Source organism: Marmota marmota, unplaced genomic scaffold, assembly GCF_001458135.2.
Source record: "Marmota marmota marmota unplaced genomic scaffold, marMar, whole genome shotgun sequence".
In the NCBI taxonomy this organism is placed as follows: Eukaryota; Metazoa; Chordata; class Mammalia; order Rodentia; family Sciuridae; genus Marmota; species Marmota marmota.
In genome coordinates this window covers 7,977,289-7,987,723 of record NW_025999925.1, presented here as the reverse complement: position 1 = coordinate 7,987,723, position 10,435 = coordinate 7,977,289, and the positions used below count along the sequence as shown (strand labels likewise).

General features: G+C 37.5%; 1 protein-coding gene across 1 annotated transcript; it reads right to left on the bottom strand.

Annotated features, from left to right (window-relative positions):
* Nucleotides 1–8,533: 8,533 nt before the first annotated feature.
* On the bottom strand, nucleotides 8,534–9,676 carry Spz1 (spermatogenic leucine zipper 1). The gene has a single exon (XM_015497895.1). The coding sequence runs from the start codon at nucleotides 9,674–9,676 to the stop codon at nucleotides 8,534–8,536; it is 1,143 nt and encodes a 380-aa protein (XP_015353381.1).
* Between the last annotated feature and the right edge of the window lie 759 nt (nucleotides 9,677–10,435).

The following is a 10,435-nucleotide window of genomic DNA, read 5'->3' as shown; positions in this document are numbered from 1 at the left end:
CTTTAAAAATCTGCACTGAAAAAACTTCAGGCTGCTTTACTTCTTATGTGTATAGATTTATCTGTAGCATAAATTCTCAGAAACGAGGATACTGGGTTGCAAGGTAAAAATGAATTGATCATTTTGCCTTCCATAAAGTTACATTGACTTATATTCAAGCCAATTATATATATATATATATATATATATAATTTATTTATATAAGAGCCTATTTTCCCGCAGACCTGCCAATAGAGTGTATTCACTATATATTCTATAAATAGAAAATAACTGAATAAAAACTGAATATTTCCAATTCCATAATTAGAACACAAAGTATAGTTTTCTAATATTTCCAAACATTCTTAAAAAGAATGAGACACTAAATTCTTTTAAAATTAGAATGCTTACACTCCTATATCATCACATTCATTTGCTTTCTTTGAGAAAAATAATTAATATTGGAAATGATGTGAATATTTTATGTGTCTACATTCTTTGTTAAAATTTTAGTCCAGTTTGATAATTATTAATATTTACTAGTCTGTTTGAAAAGCATGAATAAAAAGCCATATTTAAAAATTTTAGCTATGCAGTTACATCTTTTGAATAAAAATTAGTATGAATCCCCAAACTTCTCAGTTATCTAGCAACAATGATTTAAAATTATAAAAAGATTAAAACAAAAAGAGAGAGAGAGAACAGTAATAACTAGCTCACCACTTTAAATGCACAGCATGAAATAGAAATGCCTAGGCAATTCTTTGGTTCCTAGTTGTGAAAGTGTCACATTTGCTAGTCATGATTGGCCCTGGATCATCAGACAGTGCTTGTTTCCATCATTTATTAACTTGAGGCTTTTCAATACAAGGTTTTATGTAAATTAATTATTTACCAGTATTTATGATCATAGGTGTCAATATTAAACAATTTGTGTTGAATTTTGGCCCTGCCACTTGCCAGTTGTGTGACATTGAATGAATTAATCTCTCTAAGTCTTAGAATTTTTATATATAAAAGAAGTATACCTCTTCAGAGAGAAAATTAAATTGTATAATGCTTATAGGAGTGTATAGTATAGAGAATGCCTTCAATTAACAATATAATGTTAATTGTTAGTGTTAATTGTAATGTTAATTATTAATATTAATGTTAATGTTAATGTCTACATGCTCTGACTTGGAGTTCTTTCTAACATATTGTGCTACACTTCTAATACTTCACTTTAAAAAATATGTACTTAAGGGGCCGGGATGCAGTTCAGTGGTAGAGCACTTGTCCATCACACACATACCTATACAACACATTTGAGAATTCAGATTGCCTGGGTGCACACCTGTAATCCCTGTTATTTGGGGCCCTGGGTTCAATCCCAGAAGCACAAAACACACACACACACACACACACTTTAAAAAACAAAAACCCATGCAATTAGATGTCACACAAGCCTTGTCTGTGAAGCCTGAGAGACTGAAATTGCACATAGGAGTCTTTGCCCAAGGATCTAGTATTCTTGGTCTCTGGTTTTCAAACTGAATTCTGTAGACCCATAAAATACTAAGGAGATTCTTTAGGGGTTTGCAAATGTTTGATCAGAATTTCACATTGAAACTATGATTAGAAAACAATCTGGACTTCCTCTTCTCATAAACTGAAGCTTTATAATAAACTAGTGCCAACCAAAATGATGTATGCTTTCCTGTGAGAAAATTTTTAATTAAATATGGATTAGAGGTTAGTGGCTTCCTGTGAAAGACTGTGTTAGAAAAGAAAAATTGTTAGAAAACATTCAACCAACTGTGATGTTCCAGTGATAAATCTTTGCCTGAGGCCTTTGCTTATGGTAAAAAGATATTTTGAAATGATTTTCTATGTTGGTCAGGTTTGTAGAACATTATAATAATGATAATAATATTAATAATGTGATAATGATGATAATGATAATCTATTCCTCTATTTCACTCTGATCAAGATGTCTTCCTCCTTTATGTAGTTTTTAACTTTCTTTTTACTTTCAACTTATCAACAACCCCAGCTTTTGGACAACTTGTGCTTGAATTATTTGTTTTTGTGGTCCAAAAGAAAGTTACTGTCTCTGCCTTATAAAAGAAGAAATTAGGGCCCAGAAATATCAGGAGCTAGTTGCCTCCCTACTGTGCAATGCTTCTTTTAATCTTGCCACCTTTACTTACTTATATATTTATTTATTGGTACTGAGGATTGAACCCAGGGACACTTACCACTGAGTTACATCCCCAACAATCCTTGCCTCCTTCTTTTTTTATTTTTTAATGTTGAGACAGGATCTTACTTAAGTAGCTTAGGGTCTTGCTAAACTGCTGAGGCTGGTCTCAAACTTGTGATCCTCCTGCCTCAGCCTCCAGAGTCACTGGGATTACAGGTGTGTGACACTGTACCTGGCTTCTTTCTTTATTTATTTTATTTTAAATTTTGTTTTTGGTATCAGGGTTGAACTCAGGGGCACTCAACCACTGAGCCATATCCCCAGCTCTATTTTGTATTTCATTTAAAGACAGGGTCTCACTGAGTTGCTTAGCGCCTCACCATTGCGGAGGCTGGCTTTGAAACTCCTGATCCTCTTCTCTCAGCCTCCCGAGCAGCTGGGATTACAGCCACTGCACCCGGCTAGGCTTCTTTATTTTTAATATAAAGTGTTTCACACTTTTCTGATTAGAAAGGTTAAAAAGGTTCAGAAAGCTTATTATTGCTGTATGTATATATGTGATTGTATGACCAATGTGATTCTGCAACCTGTACAATCAGAAAAATGAGAAACTATACCCCATTTGATTCAAATGGATGAAATGTCAATCAAGATCATTGTACTGTCATGTGTAACTAATAAAAAAATTTTTTAAAAAGGTTCAGAAAGCATAGACATGCCAAAAAGACTTGAAAATATTCATAATTGTAGAATCCTGGAACAATCAACCTAGTACCAGGATGAATCCCTCTTTCTGTATCAACTCCAGATAAGTCAAAGAAATAAATATGAAAGACATAAAACTCAACAGGACTTCAGAAGACTTATCAGGTATTTGTTCTTATTAAAATGTTATTAAGAACTTTTCTTTTATCTGAAGAGAGCTAAGGCTTGATAGGAAAAACTTTAGAGATTCTCTTTGAAAATCAGGACTCTTTAATTCATCATTGTGAAGAAGTCATTGAGAAAAATGTGACAAAGAAGTTTGTATGAATTTTCCCTTCTTCCTAAAAGGATTTTCTCTTGCTATTGCTATTGGACAGGAGAATACTGATAATATGAATGGACATCTAAAATTTCTAAAATATTTGATTTTTGTCAAAATGTTTGATTTTTACTGGAATTTAGCCCTTGAATAAAGAGAAAATAGAGCATTAAAGACTGTGAGACTAACCTACTGTGCTTATGAGAAAGAGTTACAAATAAACATTATCTTCTGCCTTAAAAAAAAAAAGCAAGACTGATAGTTGGTCTATACTGATTCTTGTTCCAGATTTTCATTGACATGCTCCAGATTTTTAGTGATTTCCCACAGTGACTTTTGTGTCATTGTCAACAAATAATAGCTTAAAGTTCCTTCCAGAAATAAAATGTTATGGTACTCCTCCAAGTAAATTTTATATTAGATGCAGTAACATGACAGTTTATTATCAAAAGCAACTCACCTGAATTACCTTTAAAATGCTTGCTTTAGCAGAGCATAGTGGCGCACACCTGTAATCCCAAGAGGCTGAGACAGGAGGATCATGAGTTCAAAGCCAGTCTCAGCAAGGATGAGGTACTAAGCAACTCAGTGAGATCCTGTCCCTAAATGAAATACAAAATAAGGCTGGGCATGTGGCTCAGTGGTTGAGTGCTCCTGAGTTCAATCCCCGGTACCACCCCCCAAAAATCCAAATTTAAAATGCCTCGCTTTTAAAATCTTTCATTTACATGTTTTTTTTTAAATAAAAATAAAAATGTGACCTTGAGGTAGGAGAACAATTTTATGATACACATAAAACATTAAAGTGAATGCAGAATCTAGAGGGTGTAAAATAGCAGAGGTTGTTGCTGTATATGAAGCCTAATTAAAGCCAATTTTTAACAATAATTTTATTCCTGATAATCTATGAACCACATACATAGCAGAGTATGTAAATGAATCGTACAATATTAAGATGGTTGAATGATCGGATGGATGATAGTTTCCATTTGAGTGAAAGACAGATGGAAAGAAACATATGATCCTCTTATTATCCCCAATACTGCTTAATTTGAAATCTCCTCTTTTACTTGGGGCTGAAAAAAATTTTAAAATGCTGCTAGATTGTTTGTAAAGTGATGCAGATGCACATTCCACACATGGGAAAGAAACAGTGGCTTATGGAGTAGAGAACATAATTTCAGATTGTATTTTCAGTACTTTCAGCATGAAAATTTCTTATGCTTTATGTTATAATCATAGCAAGACCTGTGGTGAAGAAGATTTTTGTTTTAAATCATCTTCATTTTGTCCTAAATGCACACATGAGGTTATCGGATCAAAGACAGATTATTATGACACAATCATAATTGTTCTGGGTCCCCTTGTCCCAGCTTTTAATCCTGGAGAGAACCAGATGTCACCCTGAAATGGACCTGGACTGGAAGAGAGGAATTCTAAGAGAATGAGTCTGGGCTTGTACATGAAGAGAAAGGCAGCTGTCTTCCTCCTCTTCAAAAAGGAGAGAGAAATAAACTCCCTGCTCCTCAAGGCAAGGTGAAACTATCCTAGGTTCTTGATCCAAATCTTAAGAATATAAATAGCCAGACACAGTGGCACATGCCTGTAATCCCAGTGACTCTGGAGGCTGAGGCAGGAGGATCACAAGTTTGTGGGCAGGAATTTAGTGAGACTCGAACTCAAAGTAAAAAAAATAAAGAGGTCTGGGAATGTAGCTTAGTGGGAGAGTGCCCCAGGTTCAATTCCCAGGACCAGAAAAGAAAGGAAGGAAGAAAGGGAGAAACAAGGAAGAGATAAAAGTAATAAATTGTCCAAAGGCAGAGAAGACAGTGTGTTTAGCTCTACAACCCAGACCTGTCTCCAAGGTCCCAGGCTTTACCCCAACACGGATATAAACACACATCTCGGAAATTATGTAAATCTCTTGACTGCTCTCTACCTACATGTAATTACCTTCTAGAGCTTGGTTTTAGTTCAAAATCTCTCAAGTATCCATTAAATTTACTGAGAAAATTCTAATTGTGTAGAAGGACAAATATATTTTTTCTACACCCCAAAGTCTTATGAAATTAGTTCTTCCTCTGAATGAGCACATGGTTGCCCAGCTAAAGATCCCATTTCCTAATCACTTTCAGGTAGATGTGGCCATGTGACTGAGTTCTCACCACGGGAAAATTTTGTTTCTGGTATGACACTGTGTGCAAACTAACATTGAAACCATGAACTCCCTTGGGCCGGGATTGTGGCTCAGTGGTAGAGTGCTTGCCTAGCATGTGTGAGGCATTGGGTTCGATTCTCAGCACCGCATATAAATAAATAAAATAAAGGTCCATCAACATCTAAAAAAAAAAATTAAAAAAAAAAGCCATGAACTTCCTTATGTTTTCTGTGGTATGCAGGGAATGTTTCTGAGTTTCTCCCAAAACTTTATAAACTTTGTACTTCTTTTGTGAGTTTGTGGTAGTAGCAGGAGTGCCTCAATTAATTGGCAAATTATCCATTTAACATATGACCGAGAAGTGATACTGAGAGAATTTGGTCTGGCAAAGTATATGAACAACTTACATATGAAAAGTCATTATTTAGTTCAGCCATATTGTAGTTATTCATTTTATTAGTTTTTATGTTTTTATGTATTTATTCATATATCACATTTATTTAGCACCTCCCATGTGAAATTTCTGTTGGAAATGGAGAACGAAGTCTGCAGGATCACTCATTTTCTCAAATGAGGAAAAAAAATGAAGATTAGCGGAGGACCAAATGGGCTTTTCCAACACATGGTGACAGATTCTTTTAGTTTTCCCGCGTTAATTTCTTCTTCATTCCTGAAGGATATCTTCATGGGGTAAAATAATTCTGGCTTAACATTTCTTTTCATATGGTTCTTGAAAGATGCTCATTTCCTTTGGCCTCCATGATTTCTAAAGAACAATTTACTATGATTTGGATTATTGTTCCCCTGTATCAAATGTATCTTTCCTCCCTGGCTGCTTTCAACATTTTTCTTTTGTTTTTAGGGATCAGAAATTTGATGATGATCTGGGTATGGTAGTGCATGCCTGTAATCCCAGCAGCTGGGGAGGCTGAGGCAGGAGGATCGCGAGTTCAAAGCCAGCCTCAGCAACTTAGTGAAGTGCTAAGCAACTCAGTAAAACCCTGTCTTTAAATTAAATACAAAAAGGGTTGGGAATATGGCTCAGTGGTTGAGTGTCCCTGACTTCAATCGCCAGTACCAAAAAAACAAAAACAAAAACAAAACAAAAAAAAAAAACAATGTTTTTTTTAATATTATGAACATGTTGAACTTTTTTTGAGAGGTATACTATTTAGAGTTCACTCAGTTTCTTCTCTTTTTTTGCTTTTGTGGTGCTGGAGATCAAACTTAGGGCTTTGTACATGTAAGGCAAGCTACTTGAGTCTGTAGGTTCATGCTTTTCACTAAATTCAGGAAATTTCCAGTTATTATTTCGTTGAATACTGTTTCAACTCACACTGCTTTTCTTCTTGTGATTCTGATGACAGATTCTTGATACCTTTTCCCTCCTATCTTCTTATGTTCAGGTATTTCTGTGGCTGTATCTTCAAAATTTTTATGATACTGTTCCTCTAATATTTACTTTCTGCTGAGCACATCCAGTAAGTTTGTTACTTAGCATATTTTTCAGTTCTACAATTTCCATTTATGTCTCCTTCATGTCTTTTATTTCTTCTTTCCATTCAAGGGTTTGTAGGGTAAGCCTTTTATGATGACCACTCTAAAATCCTTGTTGGATAATTCCAACATGTATAATCCCATTGTTGGCAACTGTTAAATGTTTTTTTTTCTGATTCAAGTTGAGATTTTCCTGGTTCTTGATATAATGAGTGATTTCTCTCCATTGTATCCTAGACATTTAGGCATTAAGTTATGAGACCCTGGATCTTAGTAAACCTGTCTAGTAAGCCTCTGCTGAGTCTGTGTCTGCAGGGGGAAGGGTAGAAATCACGGCTGCCCATGTGGCTTCCACTGGCAGTGCGCTCTACTGGGGAAGGGGGACGGAAGGAGTGCCTTGCCACCTGAAACTTCTGCCCATGCTCTGTACCATTCCAGAAGAACAGAGGAGGAGTGCCTCATTCCCATCTGGCGAGGAAGCATATCTAGGCTCTCCACTGGACTTTTGCCAAGGGGAGAGTGAAGGGATGGGAGTGGAGCTGTGATGTTTTCCCTGCAATTTGACTGAATAAGGGCAGTTTGGGTCAAAAAGTTTCTATTTGCCCAGCCTGTCCCTTTCCTCATCTTTGGCAAAATAAAACAGGCTTTATGGGGAACATTTTTTGTCTGCATACCTTAGCATTTCTAAGGGCTCCTCCAGCATCCAGTTTGGCACCCAGGCACTCAGCACCATGTTGTTCCTTAGGGAACGTGGGTCTCAGGGTTCCTGGCCACTCCACCTCCTTTTCTCCACCTCTCAGGGTCTTGTGTCTATGTATATGTAACATCCAGGGTTTCTAGCTTACTTAGAAGAACAAGGGGGAAATGCATCTGCTCCATCTTTTCTGGAACTAGAAGACCACAATTCCCTTAGCAGAAAATATTAGTCCCCCACCCCACACACACACCATTTGTTTCCAGCTAGAGAAATAGAACTTTTCCAGAAAAAAAAAAATCTAGAAACACCTCCATTTTGCTAAACAAGTTGAGGGGTCTTTCCCCAAGGGTCTCTGCTGCACAGTATGCCCACAGTTCACTAGTTGAGGAGCAAGAGAGGAACTTTAGAAAAAGTAGAGCCAGCAGGTAAGGGGAAACACCATTTGTTTATGGGTGGTTAATGAATTTTTTCTTTTTTTTTAACTCCACCATACTCCACACTTCAGTATATGAACGTGTTTCAGTAGAAACATTTACAAAGTGAGCTTAAAATCATCACAATTAAAGTATTATATATTCTACCCTCCCCCCAGAACATTTCCTCTCCCAGATAATAATTAAAGAAAAAAAAAACCTTTCCTTTTTATTCTGCTTTTTATTTAGATCTTAACCGGTACTGTAACTTCTCTTTCTTGGTTGAAATGTCATAGGATCTCTATCTATAACCACAAAACCCAAGCAGACTGTGAAAGTAAAATGATGAACTTGATGTTGACATGGTGGTTTATTGATGATGAACATAACTTCCAAGGTCATGACTGATATGTTAATCTTCTTATTATGGATCTTTCTTGACTGAACTAGAAGATCTATTCAAGGCTTGATGATCAATCATGCCTGAAAGTGAATGGGTTAGGGGTAGTTTTCTGAGGATTCACCTTTTTTTTTTCCTCTTTTTTTTTTTTTTTTTTTTTTTTACCCCTGCTTTGTTTTTCTATTGCAAGCTGCTGCACGGCCTTTTTTTTCTTATAAGACCTCTTGCAATATGATTATTGAGCTGGTTGTTACGAGCTTTCTTAGTAAGACAAATATCCAGGCTTTTAGAGATTCCAATTTTTTTCTGAAGTGTGCCCCTCATTTCTTGCGTGTTCTCCTTATCAGTTTCTACTTGTTCTGCTTCTGATGTCTTCCATTTTTTCTTGCTGTGTTCCGGGTTTATGTGATTCAGCTTCTCCACTGGGGTTTCCTTTTGGTGCAGATGGAGTTTCTTGAGAAGCTCAACTCTCTTCTGTAAGATTTGGCATTCATTGTCCAGCAAAGCGGCCACCAAGTGCAGAGAATAGGTGTCCTTGTTCAGTTTCCTTACTTGCTCTTCCAGCTCATTCTTAATGGACACCTCATTATTTGGTTTCATTTGGGAACTGGCTTGTTTATTTTTAAGGCTTTCTTTTCTGTCTGTCTGAGATTTCTGATACGATTGGATTAGTCCGTGGAGCTCGGTATGTTGCTTGCTCCAGTGTTCTGCTTCTTGTAGTAGCTGTTCCATGTTTTTCAGAAGTTTAATATTTTCTTCTTGAACATGAGGGGATCCATACTTTCCTTCTTCGTCACTTGGTTGAGTTTCATTAAGGATTCCTTTTTCTTCTGAACAATTTGCCAAATCCTTTTCAGAAACTTGGACCTTGTTCTTGGTAGTCTGGTTCTCGCAGTCCACCTCCTGTTTCTTGGCATTCCGTTTTTTCTCTGGGATGGAGTTAATGAGCAGTTTTTTCAGTAGCTTTTTATTTGTTTTGCCGAATTTTCTGACTTTTTCTTGAAGCTCTAACACATCCTCAGAAATAATGGTTTCCTCCAAAGTTTCCTTTGTTTCTGTGATCTTTTCTTCAAAGCCCGTCACCCTGTTAAGAATATCTCCAATTTCTCTCAGGAACTTTTCAAACTTCTGCTCAGCCTCTGGTCCTGTTACTTTTCGGCTATCTTGTTTTAGGGAAGGGAGGGAGCCCCAGCATGAAGAGGGATGTGGTCCGATTTCAAATACAGCAATAGTAATCCCAGAAATCTGTTGATGAAGAGCAGAAGTAGGCTCACTGGCTTGAGACAGGCTAGATGTCTCAGCTGAACTCTCAGAGCTGGCCATTGGTGCTCCAGGAAAGCCGGAAACCTTAGCGAGTCCAAGGACAGGTGACAGTCCTCTGTGCAAATGGGTGGAGAGCGTGGAATGAAGCTGAGGGATGATGGTTAGGTGGAAGGTGACATCTCAGACAGCCTGGGGGGGGAGGGGGTGGGAAAGGGGGCCAGGAGCTGGGGCTCCATCTCTCCTTTCTTAGGCTTCTGGTATTTATTCCCTGACCCTGGCAACCAGGTCTTTATTCTGTCACTGTACGATTGTGGCCTATCCCCAGCTTCTCTTTCCTTTGTGTCACAATGGAAACCTCTTAAACTCCTGCCCAGTGACTTACATCAAAATCAACCTTGAGCTGCTCCTACTCCCCATCCAAGAAAGACCTCGTACCAGTCCTTCACCTCCTAACTCTTAGGTTCCTATTCACCTGTTCTCACCACACTCCAGTGACTTCCTCACCTCACCAGCACCCCCAGCTCAGCCTCAGCCTGCAGCAGGTTTGGGTCCCTCCAAGGGCCTGGCTGAGCTAGGCCCCCAGGAAGTTCCCCATTCTTTCATAACCTGAAGGCCTTATTGCTCCCATTCTAGGGGAGATACAGCTGTAAAAGAGAGAGATACATAACAGAACCAAAAGTGCTGCATCTTTTTGTGATTTTAGGGAAATAATGTCAGGAATCACTCTAAAATATTCTACTGCAGTGAATGGGTCTTTAACAATACAAATACAAATTGAAACTTTTTCTGGGCTTTGAAACACAGCATCCTGTAAGAAGC

Excerpts from the sequence above, each read along its gene's own strand:
- Spz1 (XM_015497895.1), bottom strand. The coding sequence starts at position 9,676 with ATGGCCAGCTCTGAGAGTTCAGCTGAGACATCTAGCCTGTCTCAAGCC.